This window comes from Pelobates fuscus, chromosome 11 (assembly GCF_036172605.1).
Source record: "Pelobates fuscus isolate aPelFus1 chromosome 11, aPelFus1.pri, whole genome shotgun sequence".
Taxonomy (NCBI): Eukaryota; Metazoa; Chordata; class Amphibia; order Anura; family Pelobatidae; genus Pelobates; species Pelobates fuscus.
Window position 1 is genome coordinate 127591361 of NC_086327.1, and position 22381 is coordinate 127613741.

A 22381-nucleotide genomic window follows, 5' to 3' on the forward strand; every position below is an offset into this window, starting at 1 on the left:
TGACCCCACATGTAACCCATAGATTGTGAATTTAATTTACATGCATTCAATAAATTCAGATTCCTTGCTTAAAGAATAAATAAACATAGAAAAAACATTACTTATCATATTAGCTTTATTTTTTATATAACATCAATGCAACAATGCAATGTCTATCTGCTATGATATGAAAAAAAAATGCAATTTCCTTTCTCCCATTTATACTCTGAAGGTAAATCCTTTGAGTGTCTTTAAAGAACATAATTTATATGCAAATAATGGATAGCCAATTTATTAATCTTCCTTTTTTGCAGCATTAACAAAGAAAACATGATCATAGGGTGAAGAATCATGTTGCGTTTTGCATTCCTTCACTTCCATTCGCTCAACAGAAAAACCAGAATATTTTAGAGCCTTCCTTAGATCCTCTTCATTAAAATGCAAAACATGGTATTTATGTCCACCAGCAATAAAAAATGATGAATTAAAAAATCCAAACAATATAAGACGTCCTCCTAATTTAAGCATTGATGATATTATCTTCAGATTATGGCAGTAACTTTCTAGGTCTTTGGAAATAGTTCCCAACACATATAAACTAACCACACAATCCACTTTTGGCAACACAATAGGATCAGTTGGGTTTTCTTTGGCAAAATCGCTTTTCAAAATGTGAGTAACACATCTTCTTAAATCGTCTTCCTTTTGAACCCATTTTTCACTGTAAAATATTGAAAATATAATGAGTACATCTATTCTAGATATATGATAGATAGATAGATAGATAGATAGATAGATAGATAGATAGATAGAAAAAAAGACAGACACACTATTTTTCGAAATATAAGACACACTGGAATCTAAGATGCACCCAAGACTGGTGCTATTATAAAGAGGCACAGGTGGCCATCTTGGGGTGCACCGGCCATGTGACGCAGGATCTGTTTGACTTGCAAGAGGGGAGTAAACAGCACTGAACTTCCCTCCTTCCTTTCACAGCACGTAGTGTGGCTGAGCTGTGGACCATGGTAAAGGAGCTTTTCTAACCTCTACCCGGTTTGACAGGAACTGCACGTAGGGAGTGCCAAACTGCTTTTTTCAGACCGGGGGGAGGAAACAGGAGCTCCGGAGGTGAGCAAATATGGATGGGTGATGGGTAGGGTTAGCAACATAGAGGGGGAGGGAATTAGAAACAATGAGGGTCTGGGGGTGGGGAATCAGACACATGGAGGAGCTGGGGGGATGAGACACATGAAGGGAATGGGGGATGAGACACATGGAGAGACTGGGAGGGAATGAGACACATGAATAGGCTGAGAAAGAATGAGACACATGGAGGGGCTGGGGGAATGGTATACATGGAGGACTGGGGGAATGAGACACATGGAGGAGCTAGGGGAAATGAGACACGTGGAGGGGCTTAGGAAATGAGACACATGGAGGAGCTTAGGGGAATGAGACCCATGGAGGAGCTGAGAAAGAATGAGACACATGGAGGAGCTGGGGGGAGTGAGAAACATAGAGGGGGTGGGGGGATGATTATGAAGCATGTAAGCTATGCTTACTTTTGGTTGAGAGAAGTGGTTTGCTCAGTTTACTCCAGTGCTTGGAATGTTAATTGGTTGAAGTAAAGATAAGTAACGGTAATTTAGAAGTAAACTTAACTGCGTTATGAAAACTTACTTCTTTAGGAAAGCATATCAATTAAACTGTGAACAGCTTTCCCTCCCCGCACCCTGATTCCTCTCCTGAAACTGTCATCAAAACAAAACACTAAGCCCTCAATGAATACTTACCTAGCAACCTACCTTTCTACCCTACCCTACCCTTACCTTTTGTGTCACTATACCCCACTCCTTCTAGCATGTAAGCTCATTGAGCAGGGTCCTCAATCCCTCTGTTTATGTGTGTCAAACTTGTCTGGTTACAAATACGTGTCTGTTAGTCCACCCATTGTACAGTGCTATGGAACTTTTTGGCACTTTATAAATAATAATAATAATAATAAATTAGAAAGACAATCAATTACAAGGAAAAATATTGATACGAATACTTGTATCAGGCAAACTAATTCTGATTCAAAGTAATTTCAAAGTAATGCTTTCCTGGATATTTGGTGTATATTTCACGTTGATGAAAGGGACTATACATACTTCTCAAACTCATTTATTCCTTACTCAAAAGTTGACTATATTTTGACTGAATTGAGGGTTGCCAAGAACATAAATAAATTCAAATACCACATGGTCTGACCATAATATGATTTTTATGGAATTAAAAGACCAATTTACCAAGACTAGACCAGAGTGGTGATTGAATGAATATTAACTGGGTTCAAGCCAAAATGTAGACCACATTAAAAAAATGATAACATATTTTCAAGAAAACAAGATGACATATATTACACCTTATAATGTCTGGGCAGAAGACTTTCTAAGCTTTAATTGATAATGTATGTTTATTTAATAAATTAATGTTTTTTAATATAGTACGTTTGTATGATGTTTGTGTTTCTTTTAAAAACCTTCTATTGAATACACAGTATACAGAAAGTATAGGGATACTTTCTATTTAAAGGAGCTGCATCTCAAATATAGCCCTTATGTACTTTTTATAGTTATATCCAGGATTAAGTGACATTTTTACTGCATTTTATTTTTAAAACTATATCCCACCATTGGGAGTATATTTGTTTGCGCAATTTATACTGAACTTAAGGAGTTCTCCTCGAGTTACCTACCACTATAAAATTTGATAGAATAGTTAATAAAATAATGATCAAACAATTAATAAAATAAATATGTGACAGACCGCCTAGCACCCCAACCGGGTACCTCCGTCAATCGCTGCTCCCAAGTACTTGCGAGCACCATAAGCCTCACCGTCCTCCACCCACCCTGCACCCAAGACCAGGATCCAGCTTCCAGTGGGTAGACCTCTCCTAGTCCAGATAGTGCAGCAGGAACAGCTCTTTAACAAGCTAGTGATTTTATTCAGGGGAGTATTGCGATATAGCAATCCCCAGAGTGTATGTAGTTCTCCAATCCCCCAAACATGAGCCAAGACTTTATGAAGGGGTAAACAAATCTCACTTTAATAGGAGCCACACTTTGATGACAATCCCCATGCAAGGGATACGCCCACATGGACCTTGTTGGGGACTCCAACACAAAGACACAGACCAATAAATGCAGTGAATAAATGCACAACACTCCCATACACAGCACACAATCCCTCCCCTCTGCTTGGGAGATAATTGGATCAGTAACTGTACTAATTCTAATCAAATTATCTCCAAGTTCAGAAAAAACTAACTTTTTAAAAACACCCCAAAAGTAGATTTAGTTCATATAGACCAAGTGGGTTTTATCCCAGAAATATCTTCCTCGAGTCATATTAGAACTTTAATGAATATATTCGAACTTTCAAAGAAAAATAGATCTCCCCTCCTGACCCTGTCATTGCTTTCAACAGGGTCAGCTAGAATATTATTGAAAACATCCTAAGATTTTTAATTTTGAAGGAAGGAATTTCGATGTTGAATTATCTTACAATCTTCTTCCCGAGTGACCTGGCATATACTATCACAATGATGCATTTAGCATAAGATTTGTTTAGAAAGAAATTGAATCAATGAAATGATCACTCACGTGTTTCCTTCAAGTTCAGCAACAATCTTTGCGGCATGAGACCAGTCAAAGGAATCATCTTCTTGATTTAGCCATTTCTGCAGGTCCTGTACACAGGATTCATTAAACTCTAAAATGGTTATGTCTTTAAAATATTTACAGAAAGGCAACAAGTGGAAAAGAATGGCACCAGTAGAAATGTCAATCAAGCTGCTTCCTCCGATACAACCTGGAGAACAAGATTCAAGATGTAAATGTATTTATGGAGTTATTCAATAAACCAAACCATGCGTAAATCCGTCCCCAATCTGGTGTCACCAGAAGATCCTCAAATGCCAAACCATCAGGTCAGTTTGGATTATAAAACACTAAACAAAGTCTGGACATAAAACTGAATTGCTAAACATTAGCCCCTCAAATTTTGAACAATAACCTGTAAGTTTTGCTATGTAAGTTTATAGATTGTATAGATTTTAAGCTAGTTTGAGCAGGGCCTTCTTCACATCTTGTCTCTGTTAATTTTCTATATTATGTATTAATTGTTGTCAAATACCCCTGTTCCATCAGTTATTCACCATTGTAAGAATTACTAGTGGATTCAAATTGAATTTCAAATTTAAGGTCAAAAGAGCTATACCGGAGCATTCTCTAACTCAGCTTTGCTTCCAATTTAGTTACTTTGGACATAAACATGGAATTCACTTTGAATTCATTTGGAATTATCACTCAAGTGAATAACCCTGTCTAAGTGTGAAGTTCTACAGCATATGTTGTAACTAGATACATGATATTATCAATAATAATAATAATTAGACTTGGGCAGAAACAAGTCTTCCGACTCTTGTTCAGATAAAAATTATCGTTTCCATCAGATGTTTTTTTTTTCTTAAAACTTATTTTCTTCAGCCCGCCAAAAAGCCAAATAAAAATTATTAAAGTAATTTTGAAACTCTTAAAACAAAAAGTACAGAAATGTGAAAAAAAAAAACTTTCGGGGACTCTGACTAGTTGGCTTTTTAGATTCTGTCTTTTTTATTTTTCTAGTTGCAACTGGCTTTTTTTTTTTATTTGTCTTTTTCTGGGGATTGAAGAGCAGAAGACACCTTATGGTAAGTATGCATGTTTTATTAAAAGCAACTTAGTCAATTGGGCCCCCCTCACAAATATTAGAGTGAAGGGGTAGGCAAATATTTCTATTGGAAGAGGCTTGGGAGGATTAAAGTTTTTAGTAGACATGCCCCTACCCATGGCATGATGGGTAGGGGCATGACAGAGGTTGTTAACAGTTGGCACCTGTGTTTTTCCAGCATGTAAAGTCTGCAAAGAACATATGGAAATTGTTTGAGAATTGTATCCAGGCAACAGTTTTCCCTATAAACTGACCTCTCAGTTTGACTTGTGAGGGTATTGCCCCAGAATTACAATATTGTTATATTGGTATTTGACAGTTCTGTTTGACTGTCAGATATGAAGTGCAGGCTGCAAATGTACTATTTAGCACCCAAAGAAATTTGAATTGGTCAAACTACGTTGTAACCACAGTATTTGACGGTTCTATTTGACTGTTAGATATGAAGTGCACACACCAAATTTACTTTTTATCACCCAAAACAATTGTAATTTTTCAAAGTGCGCTGAAAGCACAGTATTTGACGGTTCTATTTGACTCTCAGATATGAAGTGCACCGCAGGCCGCAAATGTACTATTTAGCAGCTAAAAAAATGTTTAAAACTGCTTTGTCACAGCACTATTTGACGGTTCGATTTGACTCTCAGATATGAAGAGCACACCCCAAATGTACTTCTTATGAGCAAAGAAATGGGAATTTGTCAAAGTGCGCTGTAAACACAGTATTTGACGTTTCTATTTGACGCTCAGATATGAAGAGCATGCCCCAAATATACTATTTAGCAGTTTAGCACCAAAACAATTAGAATTTTTACAAGTGCGCTGTAACTGTAGTATTTGACGCTTCTATTTGACTCTCAGATATAAAGAGCACGCCCCAAATGTACTTCTTAGGAGCAAAAAAATGGGAATTTGTCAAAGTGCGCTGTAAACACAGTATTTGACGCTTCTATTTGACTCTCAGATATGAAGTGCAGGCATCAAATTGACTTTTTAGCACCTAAAGAATTTGAATTTTTACAACTGCAATGTAAGCACAATATTTGACGCTTCTTTATGACTCTCAGATATAAAGTGCACCGCAGGCCGCAAATGTACTATTTAGCAGCCAAAAAATTAGAATGTCACAGCATTATTTGATATGAAGAGCAAGCCCCAAATTTACTATTTAGCAGATTAGCACCCAGAAAATAAGAATGTTTTAAATTGCGCTGTAAGCGCAGTATTTGATGCTTCTATTTGACTCTCAGATATGAAGAGCACGCCCCAAATTTACTATTTAGCAGATTAGCACCCACAAAATAAAAATGTTTACAATTGCGCTGTAACCGCACTATTTGACGCTTCTATTTGACTCTTAGATATGAAGAGCACGCCCCAAATTTACTATTTATCAGTTTAGCACCAAAACAATTAGAATTTTTACAAGTATTTGACGCTTATATTTGACTCTCAGATATGAAGTGCACCCTACTAATGTACTTTTTAGCACCAAAAAAATTGACTTTTTAAAACTCTGATGTAACCGCAGTATTTGACGCTTCTATTTGACTCTCCGATATGAAGTGCACCCCACTAATGTACTAGTTTGCAGAATTCTTTCCTAATCTGTCCCTGAAAGCGGCAGCATCCTCTCCCTACACTAAGAAGAGCTCATGTGCGTGCGGCGGTACGCGACTTGAGCTTATATATAGAGGCTGGGTCACATGCTGCACTGGCCAATCAAAGCCATGCCACTAGTAGGCATGGCTGTGATGGCTTCTAAGGGCACACGAGTCAAACGCTTGTTGATTGGCTGCCCTGCAGCCTTTCAAAACGTGCCATTAAATCGCCATTAAATCGGGTCCGGGGTCCAAAAAACGTAATGTTCGGTACGAACCCGAACTTTATAGTCCGGGTTCGCTCAACTCTAGTAAGGGGGTATTGTCCTATATTAATCAAATTAACAAGAATTAGAGCTCATTCTTAACTTATATACTGTCTGAATGGTAGGACTTAATAGTTATTTTTTTTTAAAGTTGCAACGTTACCTGGTAAATTGTATTTAAATTAAGAATAATAAACAAAAACATACCTGATTTTAGGTCACTGCAAATTGCTTTCAGAGGAAATTTGAAAATCTCATCAAAATACTTTATTGCTGTGGGACCGACATAAATGTCATATAGACTCTTGGAATCAATGTGATCTTCATGATAGTATTTACAAGAACTTGGATCCATCCCGGCGTTATAGTTCTTTGTTTAGTCTATTTATATATTATAAATATTGTCCCGAGGAAAGTTCTATTTTATGGAATAAAAGTGTTTATTTATGGTGAAAAGCAAGAGTTTTGGTCCTTATGTATTGGAGGTTGATATATATATATATATATATATATATATATATATATATATATATATAGTAGTTCAAATAAAAATATCATGTGTTGAAACGGCCACGGGATTAAAAACTAATATTGAAAATCAATGCTAGGAGTTTGCACTAATGTAATCGTGTTAATCTTTATAAATTGCAAACACCACATGCTTCTGGGTTATCTCCATTTATAATATTTATTATTTTAGTCTTAATATCTTAACCCCTTCACTAGCAAGCGATTTGAAAAAAAAAACCACCTCAGGAATCTGAGTATTTTGGGGTTCCTGGCAACTAATCTTAAATAAATGTATTTTTTCATTACAAAAACGCATAGATAGCACATTGTTTATTGGAAACAAAAATTAAAATGTTGGTTTGATAGAATTATTTTTATTTTTTTTATAAATCAAATACCAAATAATGAAGTTACAGATAAGGAAACAGTGTTGTAAATAATATATATACAATTATTATATGCGTTGTTACATTGCCATGATGTTGCCCTACATATCACCTTATTTATAGCCATGCTGCCTTTGTGGACACACACTAATACATGTCTTGACAATTACCTCTTGGTAGGTCAACGCATTGCTTTTCTATTTTGTTCCATTAAATCTGCCTGCAGCTTGAAAACTCTGGAGATTTTCTTTTTGTTGCCTTTTAGTTGTGGGATTGCTGGTTCTGTTCCAGTGCACCGAGTTCTCGCTGGGATTGAGTGGGGCTCCAATCTGCATCTATATAACACATAATACATGCACATATATGCACACTGATACATGCATGTATATACACACACCAATCAATACACACACCTATACACATATATTTCACACACACACAAACATATTTCAGATACAACTGCCAGAAAGGCAAACATACACAGATATTAAGTGACACACATTCTCAGACACAGTCTGATACACAAGGTAAGATATATATATATATATATATATATATATATATAGACACATTCAGATCCCAAGGTAAACTGTCACACACCTTTATACATATATCTGCTGACAGAAAAAAACACATACATACACTGTTGCACACAAGCATAAATTGTCACACACACATATGCTCTTACCAGTATTTAAATTCAACACTTTTATTTTTAACACTATTACTATTTATTTGCCCCCCACATTTTAGTGTAGGACCCACCAATAATGGGGTACTTTGAAAGTAGTGGTGGGCTTAACAACATATGGCCATATGGTGGAACCAAATCCCCATATTTATACGTGGATAGGCATTTTAGTAGCCTTCTTTGTTTTTTTTTTGTAGTCTGAGTGCGCAGCAACTATTTATTTTCACACACATATACTGTCACACACACATATACACTGCCAAACACACATGGTGTCTGTACCTTGTCCTGCATGCTTTATTAATGTAAACACTGCCATTCCAGGCCTATAATCTGGAACTAAATGTCTGGGCACAGTCTGGGTTTGATGAACATAGTGAAGCCAACACAATCCCATTATTAATGTAATTCTGTAATGGTGTATTTTCTGTCTCTAGAAGAAACAAATCTATCATATTTAGTTGTATTTATTGTTTATTCCTTATGTTGGCCATCGTCAAAGCCTACACTAGGTCTAGCATAGTTTATTCACCTTGACTCCTATGCACAGTATGGAGTTTATTCAGAAACTATCAATTGTCACAAACTGTTACGGATATAAAGTTACCTGGAGATATGTTCAGTCGGAAACCAAATTGCGGTTTTATTTTTCGAGCAGCTCGGAGCAAAGTAATCAGACCAGAGAGAGATTGATTCAAAAGATTACTTCCCTTTTTTATTGTGTAAGCTTACAGATTATATACTTCTTTGTAACTTGTGCAACAAAAGCAGGATGCCCGAAGTCACACTGTACCATAAAAGGAATGTACAGAACTAAGCATATTTCAATGCTTATATATATATTAAAACATTAGGGCATAAGACGGGGGGCTGAGGGTAAAGCTGTAGAAACCACAGAATGTCACAAGTCAAGATTGTATGCTTACTTATGCTTATTTGTCAGACTATCAAAACCAGACTAAAAGTTCAAAGCATAACATGAAGGTAAAAACAGACTGGACAACCAGTCATTTCCGCAGCTTGAGCCTGGGGTCAAGGTGCCTTCCATTACAGAAACGGATATCCTAATGGAAAAATGGACAATAACTTTTGAGAAATTCTCCAACTCAATTGCATTCACTCCCTTAAATCAATATAGAAACAAAATCCCAGTAAGTTTCCACAAAATATCTGATATTCTAACACCTATGTGGGATCCCCTTAACCCACACCAACAAATGCTAAATACAAATATACACAAGGTGGAGGATCTTACATGCAGTTTGATAGAGATTTGTATGATAGATCCTAAAGGAGTATGGTCCTAAAGGTAAACAAAAGGAAAACAAACACTAACGCAATATTGTCTGTTAACCCCTTAAGACCGCAGCCAAATGTACAAGTTGTGAACGAAACAAAATGTAAACAAAACCTGGCATTTGCGCTATATGTCTGTCCAACCGTAATTCACCTCTTTCCTATTAAATGCACCCCCCCTCATTATATATCATTTTATTCAGGGGAAACAGGGCTTTCATTTAATATCAAATATTTAGCTATGAAACATAATTTAATATGAAAATAATGGGATAAAACATGAGTGGTACTGTTGTACTCGGGAGACTTCGCTGAACACAAATATTTGTGTTTCAAAACAGTAAAAAGTATTGCAGCAATAATATCGTCCATGTAAGTGCTGTTTGTGCCTGAAAAATGCAAAAAACCTCACTTTTACTGGCGATATCATCGTTGTAATACATTTTACTGTTTTGAAACACTAATATTTGTGTTCAGCGAAGTCTCCCGAGTAAAACAGTACCCCCCATGTACAGGTTTTATGGTGTCTTGGAAAGTTATAGGGTTAAATATAGTGCTAGCAAATTAAATTCCCTATACTTTTGGCATGGGTTGTCAGGCAGGTCCCGTTAATTGTAATTAATTAGGATACCTAATTATGTAAAATTATTACATAAATATATGTGTAGAATTAATATATGTATATATATATATATATATATATATATATATATATATATATATATACATATGTGTATATATACGTATATATATATATAATTTTTTTAAAATATTTTAATTTATATATAGGTATATATATAGTGATATATACGTATATATTTATGTATATAGATATATTATTATTATTTTATTATTTATATAGCGCCAACAAATTCCGTAGCGCTGTACAATGGGTGGACTAACAGACACATATATATATATGGTACAATACAATATACACACTACTATGGACAGTAACCGTAGTGAAATGTATAAAAGTACTTAACTTAATTGTAATACAGCCTCCCAAGATCGCTACCCAGAGAAGACGACCTTTTCATACAAAGATAACCAAAAAAACACACAGAACTTCGGGATACGGCTGGAAGTTAATCTGAAGGAACATAAAAAATGCAACAATAGTGAAGCACAGTTAACACGTTTTTTTGCGCTGAATACAAATGCACTCACAGAATAGAGTAGAATATATCGCTCATAGGGTGCCTCCCCTAGATGGATAGGGGGGTTGGTAATCCCTTGGCTCCGTTATCGGCTTCCTTAATGATGCTCAGGACTCCAAACGGGTAATGGTAGAAAACGATGTTTTTTATTGATTAAAAGTGAATAATCACCATCAATATAAAATATATTAAAAGGAAAAACGGTATGGTCCTACGCGTTTCGTTCTACAAAGAACTTCATCAGGGACCGTATACAGAATAAAGTAAAATCAATATGCAATTACAGCATGTGAAAAATACATCCTGGATGTATTTTTCACATGCTGTAATTGCATATTGATTTTACTTTATTCTGTATACGGTCCCTGATGAAGTTCTTTGTAGAACGAAACGCGTAGGACCATACCGTTTTTCCTTTTAATATATTTTATATTGATGGTGATTATTCACTTTTAATCAATAAAAAACATCGTTTTCTACCATTACCCGTTTGGAGTCCTGAGCATCATTAAGGAAGCCGATAACGGAGCCAAGGGATTACCAACCCCCCTATCCATCTAGGGGAGGCACCCTATGAGCGATATATTCTACTCTATTCTGTGAGTGCATTTGTATTCAGCGCAAAAAAACGTGTTAACTGTGCTTCACTATTGTTACATATATATATATATATATTATTTCATTCTACGTGTATTTTGATATAAATATATATATATATATATATATATATATATATATATATATTAATATCACAATACAGTTAGAACGAAATAAAACACATCTATATATTTTTTAATATTTTATTTTTAATTATTTTTTTATTTTATTTTTTTACGTATTTACATATTTATTTTTTTATATTATATATAAATATATATATAACAATAATTATACATATATTTAATCAGTATCAGTCTATGTGTAATTTTATATTAATATATATATATATATATATATATATATATATATATATATTTATATATATAATTATATATATATTTATATTAAAATACACCTAGACAGTGTATGTGTGTGTGTGTATATGTGTATATATATACTTAGATCATATATATATAATATATATATGATCTAAGTATATATATATTTTTTTTACACTTATTTTAACTTTTTATTATTTGATTTCAGCCAGCAGGGGGACTAACTGTCATTACAGTTAGTCCCCCTGCTGGCAATGCACCAGGCAGCTATCCCGGCCATGTGATTGTGAGGTCCTCGCAAGGACCTCACTCTCACATGGCCCGGGGGGGCTGAAGAGAACGGAGGTGCCGCGGGGGGCTCCCTGGGAGTCCCCCCAACCGCGATAGCCGGCGTGGGATCGCCGGTGACCGGGTAAGTAAAAAAAAAACGGAGGGCGTACTATTACGTCCTGCGGTTTTAGAGCCGCTTTTTGCGGTCTTAAGGGGGTAAGATTCTATTTAAGATGGGGTCATCCCTTAATATGTGCTCATGTTTCTTAATTGCTTTTTGTATTTGTCCATTCCATCCATTGCAATTGCAAATAAAGGGTACTTTGTTTTAAGCGATTCATTCTTTCGTTTATACCTAAGAAGATTTTTCCATGGTTGTTTTCCCACTTCCTTCAAATCTCTTTCTAATGCGGTCTGTTTTTTTTTTGTGCAATAAAGGAAGTGAAGAAAGACTGGAGGGGAGGTGACTATGTGAAACTAGGCAGAGAGGAAATGAAGTTCATATTAAATTTTGAAACATTAATTCCATATGATTTAAATTCTGATTTTGAAGTATGCCATTTTTAAAATAATACAGTATTCATGGATTTTAATAGGCACTACATATTCATTGTTATAGTTAATTTTATTCTTCTTAAGAAATCCCTAGAACACATATATTAGACACACAGTGATATATGAGATACCAAGAGAAAGATAGATACAATTTAATTCAGGTATTTTTATTAAAGTATTTAATATCTTTTAAGATTTTATTGTGTGTTATTTTAGCATTAAATAAATCTGCTTTATACTATATCATATTTATATGTTTTAGCATGCTCTATTTAATATATATTTCTTTTTACCAATGTACTTCTATGTATCACCCCAAAATAAATTTATTTATTTATAAAATATTTTACCAGGAAAGATACATTGAGATTTCTCTCGTTTTCAAGTCCTGGGTCCACAAATCATTGCATTGTTACAGTTAGTGTACAATAAAATACAAAATATACAATATATACAACATTTAACATAGAACAGGTAGGAAATATATAATCAACCATGACAGGTACATTCTGTTTTGAGGTATGTAGAGAAGGATCTCTTAAAGGACTTTAAGCTTAGGGAAGATTTTAATTTGTGCGGGAGGTCGTTCCACAAATGCGGTGCTCTGTAGGAGAAGGAGGATCGGGCTGCTTTCTTTTTGTATTGAGGTAGACTAAGTAAAGTGTTGGTACTGGATCGGAGGTTGTAGGAAGTGGGAATAGCTGGGGAAAGCATTGCGTTCAGGTAGGGTGGGAGTTTTCCAGAAAAGCTCTTAAACACAAGGGTGGAAAGATGAAGGGTGCGTCTGGATTCCAGCGACAGCCAGTTTAGTACTTTTAGCATGTAACAATGGTGGGTCCTGTAATTACATTGTAGCACAAATCGGCAGAACGAGTTATACAATGTGTTGAGTTTATTAATGTGGGATTGCGATGCAGATGCATATACTACATCCCCATAATCAATGATTGGCATCAGCATTTGCTGTACAATCTTTTCCTTTACTGAAGGGCTTAGGCAGGATTTGTTTCTGTACAGGGCACCTAGTTTTGGATAAAGTTTAGATGCAAGGTTTTCTATGTGCAGGCCAAAAGATAGATTGGGGTCTAACATCATACCCAAGTATTTGAAAGAGTGGACTGCGGTCAGTGTGCCATTTGAAATAGTTTTGATGGATAGGTGAGAATTGTGTAATTTGTGTAATTTAGGTACTGTTCCAAAGATCATTGTGACAGTTTTGTCAGTGTTCAGGAACAGTTTGTTTTTAGCGATCCATTTTTCTACCTCTGTAAACTGGTCTTGGAGCACAGCCTCAAGCTGCGGTAGATCGGAACTGCTCGCATAGATTACTGTGTCATCTGCGTACATGTGTACATTTGAGGATTTGCAGACATTAGGCAGATCATTTATAAATAATGAAAATTGTAGGGGGCCGAGAATGGAACCTTGGGGAACACCACACGTGACTGGGAGAGGGAGGGAGTCGCTGTCAGAAATGGACACATATTGTGAGCGTTCCGATACATACGATCGTAACTAGTTTAGTGAATGAGTTTGTGCAGTAGAATGTCGTGGTCTACTGTGTCAAAGGCCTTAGCAAAATCAAGGAAAATAGCTCCAGTTAGGTCTCCTTGTTCCATGCCAGTTTGGATGTCATTGCAAACTTTTAAGAGGGCAGTTGTAGTGGAGTGATTTTGGCGAAAGCCCGATTGATCAGGGGTCAGATAGTTTGATTGTTGGTAATACTCACATAGTTGCGTATGGACACATTTTTCTAAGATTTTTGACAATACCGGGAGCAATGATATAGGGCGATAGTTAGAAACCAAGGTAGTGTCACCACTTTTATGGATAGGCACTACTCTTGCAGTCTTCCAAAGTTTGGGTAAGTATCCAGACACCAAGGATTCATTAATTAGAGTTGCGACGGGTTTAGCAATTGCCGGTGCACTGAGCTTCAACAGCATTGCTGGGATTTGGTCAGGTCCAGACTGGTTTTTCATTTTTAGATTATTAAGATGTTTTTCAATGACACTAACAGGTACAGGTCTAAAAGTGAACTTGTCTATATTGGGCGTTTGCAAATTTAGTGAGACCTGATCCACATTTGTAGTTTCAGGATGCTTGGCAATCAGGGCAGTATAGCATCCGGCAAAATAATTGTTAAAGGCATTTGCTACATCTAAGGGAAGTTGCAGGGTTTGGTTATCCACTTTGACAGTGGAGGGTTGGGAGTGGATTGGGGGAGTTTGTAGTTTATTTATGACTTTCCAAAAGTTTCTAGGGTTTGAGATGTTATTGTTCAGATTGTCATAGAAATATTTGGACTTGGCCAATTTTGTTTGTTTTGTGCATATATTTCGCCATTGTCTACACGCACAGTGATCATTCATAGAGCCAGTACGCTTAAACTTTGACCACAAAGAATCCCGAAACTGGTACATTTGGATGAGGTCAGCTGTGATCCAGTTCATATGTGCTCCTTTTACCCTCACCTTACGCAGCGGGGCATGCAGTTTCCAAATTTGTAGGAGTTCAGACTGAAAGAATTCAACAGCACAGTCTAGATCCGGGATAATGTTTAATCTGTGCCATGGGAGGTTCTTGATGTCCTTTAGAAAGGATTCAATATTAAATTTTTTGAAGGACCTAGTTATTTTAACCTTGGGAGAGGATTTAATAGCCTTTATTTTGCGCACACAGTACACTAAACAGTGATCACTGAAAGTGTTTGGGAGAACACCGGCCTCCTGGATTCTATCAGGAGAAGTGGAGAGAATCCAATCTAGCAGGGTATGGTTAAGGCTTTTAATGTTTATGCGAGTTGGGGAGGAGATTAATTGCGTTAGCTGCAAAGTCTTAAAAAGCGTGCAAGAACTATTATTTTTAGGATTCAGCCAATCAATATTAAAATCTCCAAAGACCAACAGTTCACTTTTAGGGTTTTGAGCAATGGTTTCACTAAGGAGATGGGCTATGTCAGAAAGGGAATGCACAGGGGAGCTAGGTGGGCGGTAGATTCCTGCAACAATGATTGAATTACTGCATGGGATCTCAATTGTGCCAGCAAGGAAATCAAAGGTGGCAGGAGGACTAAGGTTTTGTAAAGGGGTAAACTTTATGGAATTGTCAACATAAATAACAATGCCTCCTCCTCTCTTTGCTCTGTCATTTCTAAAACATGAATACCCCTGTTTTGCAATGGCGGTGTCTGGTATTTTAGTTGTTAACCAAGATTCTGAGAGCACAATGATTTTTGGTTTGTAATGGGAACACCAGGCTTGCAGTGCATCCAGTTTAGGGAGTAAACTACGGATGTTGCAGTGCACAAAAGAGAGAGGCCTTTTTTAGTGGGGAGATTAGGACTAGAATTAGCTGGGGGACCTGGGTTAGACTCCTCATCATTTGCAAGGGCAAGTAACATAAGTAACATAAGGAATAGGAATTTGGACATCATTCTTGTTTGGGCACATAGTGAATGGGATACTTTATAATTTTGTGAGGTGGGGGTAGGAGGGCTATTTTTTAGAACTCTCCACCAGCACTCAGCAGATAAGTTACAGAAACAAAGCATGCCATGGTGTATTATAATTTGTTTTCCAGTTTGAGGTGTGTGCTTATGCTGGTAGTGGTGTGAACAAAATTTAATTGAAAAAAGGGTTATTAAGAATATCAGTATGGTTATATTTGGATTCATGTTAGTGGTATGAGGTGTGTAGTTGAAAATTAAACAAACAGAAATTGTAAAAAACAAAAATTAAACAAAAAGTATATAGTATTGGTGTGTGAGATATCTATTTGTAGAGAGAGAGGGTATGTGTTCTATAGAGTTAAAAGATTGGATTAGATTAAATTAAATATCCTCCCCACCTCCTTTAAGAGGTTTAAGAGGTTTATACACCCTTTTTAATACATTGTTCTCCCCATTTATATATGCTGCCGAGAATTTTTATGGACCATTAAGGACATGGAATGACAAATAGAGCAGTGGAACGCATCCATGCATTCCAAATAGAAGGACATGCCAATACAAAGTTCAGGAAGAGAAAGGTTGCGTTCCAATATCAACAAAAGAAACCGGACGTACCAGTGATGTACACACAACCCATGGGGCCCCGGTGCGAAAACTGATCTGGCCCCCCGCGCTTACTCTGTGCGGGCCGGGGCCGCAACACATGGCGGCGGGCACCTGGTCGCAGGGCTGCGACCCCTGCGACTGTGGTATGTACGCCAGTGCATGCAGATACACATACACTTAAAGGACCATGTTACAAGAACCCTACAAACTGTTACAGAAGTACTCCCTTTTGTTCCCCAATACCCTGTTCGGTATTCAGACTGTGCGAACACATTCCACAACCAGTTATAACTATTTATACGTGTATACGAACGACGGACCACCCAGCCCTTGGCGTGTGTTGCCACTTAACCCCGGTCACCTTTGAAAGTACGAACAACCGACCACCCCACGAGTGGAGTGGGCCGCTAATCGACCGCCGGGAAGCTGCGGTCTGAGGTTAACCACAAGCATAATTTACTATCTCCGGGTGGCCTCGTTCGTGTAATAATTCACCGAACTGAACTCACGAAAGACTCCTGGCAATATACTTGTGTTATTCAACATATAACAAGAAACAGATGGAGAAAAACTCCAGCCTATTACAACCCTCGGCCCCTCCCCCTCCAGTAATATACAGTGTGTACTGGGCTTTTACACCTCACAGTAATATACAGTATGTACTGGGATATTACAGACACCTCCACAGTAATATACAGTATGTAATAGGCTATTACAACACCCCCTACAGTAATATACAGTGTGTACTGGGCTATAACACCTCCCAGTAATATACAGTGTGCACTGAGATATTAGATTTCCCCCACTAATGTGTAGTTAGCACTAGGATATTGCAGAGCCTCAGTAATTTGCAATATGTTTAGTCATGTGTAACAGATAGTTTGAGATGATTTGGTGGGAAGGAAAGACTGAAGTAAGAGAAACTGGAAATAGAAATGGGTGAAGAGAAAGTTGGTAAAAGCAAATGGTATAGGAAGTAGAAGGAAAGGGGAAAATGAAACTGAAATTCTTCATTCATAAATAACACATACATATTAATCATTATTACATATATGTACTTACTGCAAACACACATTATAAACATACATCAGGAACAATAAATACATTGATAAGTCTCACTCTACATACTCATATATTTTACATATCATGCACTTTTTAAACTATGTACCGTATAATCACACATGTCAATGTTTCAGACACATACACGGTTATTCACTAAATACTAATTACCCTTACGGAATTGGGCAAAACCATCTGGCTGTGTTACAGGGTTAATTGGACTGCAATATCCATACATTGTTCATACTATTTAACCATGGATGGATTTTTCAATTCAGGCCATGAACAGGCCTAAATTTGATTTAAGCAAGACCGAACACTGCAATTAGCTGAAATATAGACTGTATGCTTCCAATCCGGTCATGGATTTTAAACAACCTAAACAATATGTCCATTGGCAGCAAGAGCAGCCAGCAGGTAAGTAGTCAAGCACATAGAGCATTAATCAAGTGGCAGCTGGCCAGTGCTTACTAGTTAGCTGCCACATTAAATAATTTAAAATAAATAAAATGTCTATGGGGTTCATTAGGACCTCTTTATTACTTTAAGGGGGTATTTCAGGTAGGAGCATGTCTATTAAACTTTTAAGAGTAGCTTATTGGGATGGGGCTTATTAAAAAATGGGAGCGGTTCATGCTGCCTAATATCAATGTATATGTGTGCATGAACGGTATGTATGTGTCAAGGTGCATGTGTATGATTATGTGTGTAAGGGTGGTTGGGTTGGTGGGGGCCCAGCTGAAGGATAGAATATCCATTTTACTATCTATTCTAGCTGTTCATATTAAGGGTTATTTTGAACTTTGGAATAGCTGTTTGTTATTCCATTTCTCGGAAAACCTTACTGCGTGCCAAATATGTTCTTATTATTGTCCACATTTTTGGTATTTGTAACATCTGGTTTTTAGCAAATATACTTGTGTTATTCAACATATAACAAGAAACAGCTGGAGAAAAACTTGTGAAAAACAACTCTTATGTAATTGTCACTCCCATATACTCATATCCCCTCCCCCTTTTTTCTTATGAAAGATATGTATAAATATAATTGGCATTCAATAAAAAAATCGAGTTGGTTTTGGAAAACGTCTCTGTCTTCATAACTAATTCCCAGAGCTCCGAGAGGGAGGGGGTCGGTCTGCATCCATCAACCAGAGGGTATAGCTGATTTTTTCCCAACACCAGTCACTGGATTTGTAATGAGCCATAAGTGTTCTCATGGCAGCACTCCATAGTGCATTGCAAATACAGACTACAAGAGACTATTACCACTTCAAATTACTAAAGTGGTCATGGTGCTGGGAATAACCTTCCAAAACAAGTCAACAAGCAGAAGGAAGATCATATAAAACAGTCCAAGTTCAAAGTCCTGTCCTAATGTGTTTTACACCCCACCTCCTATAGAATGTAAGCTCGATCGAGCAGGGTCCTCTTCAACCTATTGTTCCTGTAAGTGTATTTGTAATTGTCCTATTTATAGTTAAATCCCCTTCTTAATATTGTAAAGTGCTACGGAATCTGTTGGCGCTATATAAATTGCAATAATAATAATAATAATAAAGCAACAAAAAGGAAATCATAAACCAGCAGTCCGACTAACAGTTTTGTAAAAATATATAAAAAATAACTATAAAAAGTTTGACACAAAATAGCTAACCATCTTACCTTTGAAGCTCTGTAAGCCTCCAGAGTGATTACTAATTTACAATGAGGCATACTATGGTGTGGAGAGAGAACCAATGAGAACCAGATATGTCAGATAGGTTTCTTCCTATATTGATTCTGCATGGATTGTGTTTGAATGCATGTATTGTATCTAGCATTTTATAAATGCATTGATCTCTATCTCTTCTTCCCATTGAAAACTGAATCTACATTATAAATCAAACCAAAATCAAATCAAACCAAGGTCAACCCATTTAAACTATTTTCATATGAATAACATTACCCCACATAAAACCCACAGATTGGGAATTTTATTTACATACATTCAATAAATTCAGATTCCTTGCTTAAAGAAAAAATGTACATTTAAAAGCCATTATTTATTATATAATCTTTATTTTTTTGTGATATAACAGCAATGCAACAATACAATATCTGTCCACTATGATGTGAAATTAATGCAATGTGATCATCATTATAGAACAAGATTGATGTATGCAAATAATTAATAGCCAATTTATTTCTCTTCCTTTTTTATAGCAGTAACATAGAAAATATGATTATAGTGTGCAGCATTATGGTGTGTTTTGCATTCCTTCACTTCCATTCGCTCAACAGAACACTCACAATCTTTCAGAGCCTTCCTTAAATCAACCTCATTAAAATTCAAAATATGGTATTTATGTCCACCAACAATAAAAAATGATGCATCAAAGGCCCCAACCAATAAAAGACGTCCTCCTAATTTAAGCATTGATGACATTATCTTCAGATTATGGTTTAAACTGTCTAGGTCTTTGGAAATATTACCCAGTGTATATAAAGCAAACACACAATCCACTTTTGGCAGCACAACAGGGTCAGTTGGGTTTTCTTTGGTAAAATCACACGGCAAAATGCGAGTTACACATCTCCTTAGATCGTCTTCTTTTTCAGCGCATTTTTTACTGTAAAAAATAGAAAGAGAGATAAATAGACAGACAGACAGACAGACATATACGCTATTCTTTGGAATATAAAACACACTGAAATATAAGACACACCCATGTATTTTAACTAAACAATTTATAAATCATAAGTAAAACAATCAGTAAACTAATTACAGTAAACAATTTAAACTTATGTGTGTATGAGATGTAGTGTGTGTGTGTGTGTGTGTGTGTGTGTTTATAGGGGATAAAGTATGTGTATAGAGTGTCGTGGCCATTGAGAATTATTCATTGTTTTGCTGTAGAAATATTGTTAATAAACATAATAAAAAAATACAAGATAGTGAGTAGGCGCTTCCAAATATGCAACAGAGATAGATGTAAAACGGGGTATGATACAGCAGTGTTTCCCAGACACTAAATCAGAATGAAAATAAGTAAAAGGTGTGTATCAGAGACCACATAGGGAGGAAAGATCCCCAAAACAGGTGTAGTAGTAAACAATAATAATAACCATAAGATACGACCTGAGCACAAGCGAGTGGCAGAGTCTTATCTATAAAATAAGAATAACAAACATAACATAGTGTATACTGTATACTGAAAATATGTAAATAATATGAGGATGGACTACCACTCACATTTACCAGAGCCGTACCAGGCTCTGTATAGCAGGCTCAAATGTGCCAATACAGGCTAACAAAACTCCAAAGCAGAAATATGATGAATTCCGTAGTAAAAAAGAATTTATTTGATGAATAAAAATATAAAATATCAAACTCCCGGTTACAAGGGGGTGGAACCCAAACAGCAAATGGTATAAAATAAAGGTATCCACTTACCCCAAACAAAGTAAACCGTAGGAGTAAATATAAAGAACAAATAAAATACAATCAAATGATAAAATAACAGCAGACGCGTTTCGGCTCGGTGGCCTTCTTGGGGTGAAAACAATGTAAAGGAGCTGGCAAAGATAGAGAGCAAATGGATTTTTGATATGGATTGCCTATTCCCTAAGGGTTTAAATTTAGATTTTGAGTTTTCTCATTTTTTGTAATATTTTTACCTTATTTATTCTTTATTATTCATTCCCCCTTTTTTACTATCTCATTTTTATATTTCCTTTTGGCCTATTTTTGGCCGGCTTCTACACCCCACTTATGTGTCTGCTCCACTATAAGCTTTGTTCACTTAAGTGGTTAATTGATATTGAGAGTTTACAAAGATGACAGTTTAAGAGCCACTTTTGTGGATCTCCATTTGTTATATTATGTTTTATTTATGTATTTCTTTTTTTATATAATCAATTCTCTTTTAAATACAAATTTTTCCGAGACCGGAAACTACTGAACGCTGTATGCGTTCCACCGTGCGTTCCAACTGACGATACCAGAAATGGCATCGTTCACAATTACCGGAAGTGACGTATACGGAAGAAAAACACGCACAGGTGATCTGCAATGCCGGGCGCATTTAAGCAAGCCACGAGGATCCGAAAATCAGCACTGGAAGAAGGCCACCGAGCCGAAACGCGTCTGCTGTTATTTTATCATTTGATTGTATTTTATTTGTTCTTTATATTTACTCCTACGGTTTACTTTGTTTGGGGTAAGTGGATACCTTTATTTTATACCATTTGCTGTTTGGGTTCCACCCCCTTGATATTTTATATTTTTATTCATCAAATAAATTCTTTTTTACTACGGAATTCATCATATTTCTGCTTTGGAGTTTCGTTAGCCTGTATTGGCACCTTTGAGCCTGCTATACAGAGCCTGGTACGGCTCTGGTAAATGTGAGTGGTAGTCCATCCTCATATTATTTACATATTTTCAGTATACAGTATACACTATGTTATGTTTGTTATTCTTATTTTATAGATAAGACTCTGCCACTTGCTTGTGCTCAGGTCGTATCTTATGGTTATTATTATTGTTTACTACTACACCTGTTTTGGGGATCTTTCCTCCCTATGTGGTCTCTGATACACACCTTTTACTTATTTTCAATAAACATAATAACCATAGTAGATACATGACATAGTTACTTAGTAGTGGTAGTATGGCTGATTAGAGATCTGGAAGGGCTAATTTGGCTTCCCTGCTATAAGAAAATATGGCATGGGGGCGGAGCCTAACCTTCAATGGAGTAAGACGTGTGCTTCCCTAGCTCTCCTACCCCGGGCATACAATCAGCATCCATCAGCCTCCACAGAGGTGCATCTCACCCCCAAAACCGACTGAAAACCCACAACAACCCCA

General features: G+C 36.4%; 1 protein-coding gene across 1 annotated transcript; it reads right to left on the reverse strand.

The window, feature by feature from the left end:
- Positions 1-273: 273 nt before the first annotated feature.
- LOC134577008 (nicotinamide N-methyltransferase-like) lies at positions 274-6959 on the reverse strand. The gene is made up of 3 exons (XM_063435655.1): positions 6812-6959; positions 3630-3837; positions 274-700 (listed from the first exon to the last, which is right to left on the reverse strand). Exons 1-3 carry the CDS (start codon positions 6957-6959, stop codon positions 274-276), a joined length of 783 nt encoding a protein of 260 aa, XP_063291725.1.
- Between the last annotated feature and the right edge of the window lie 15422 nt (positions 6960-22381).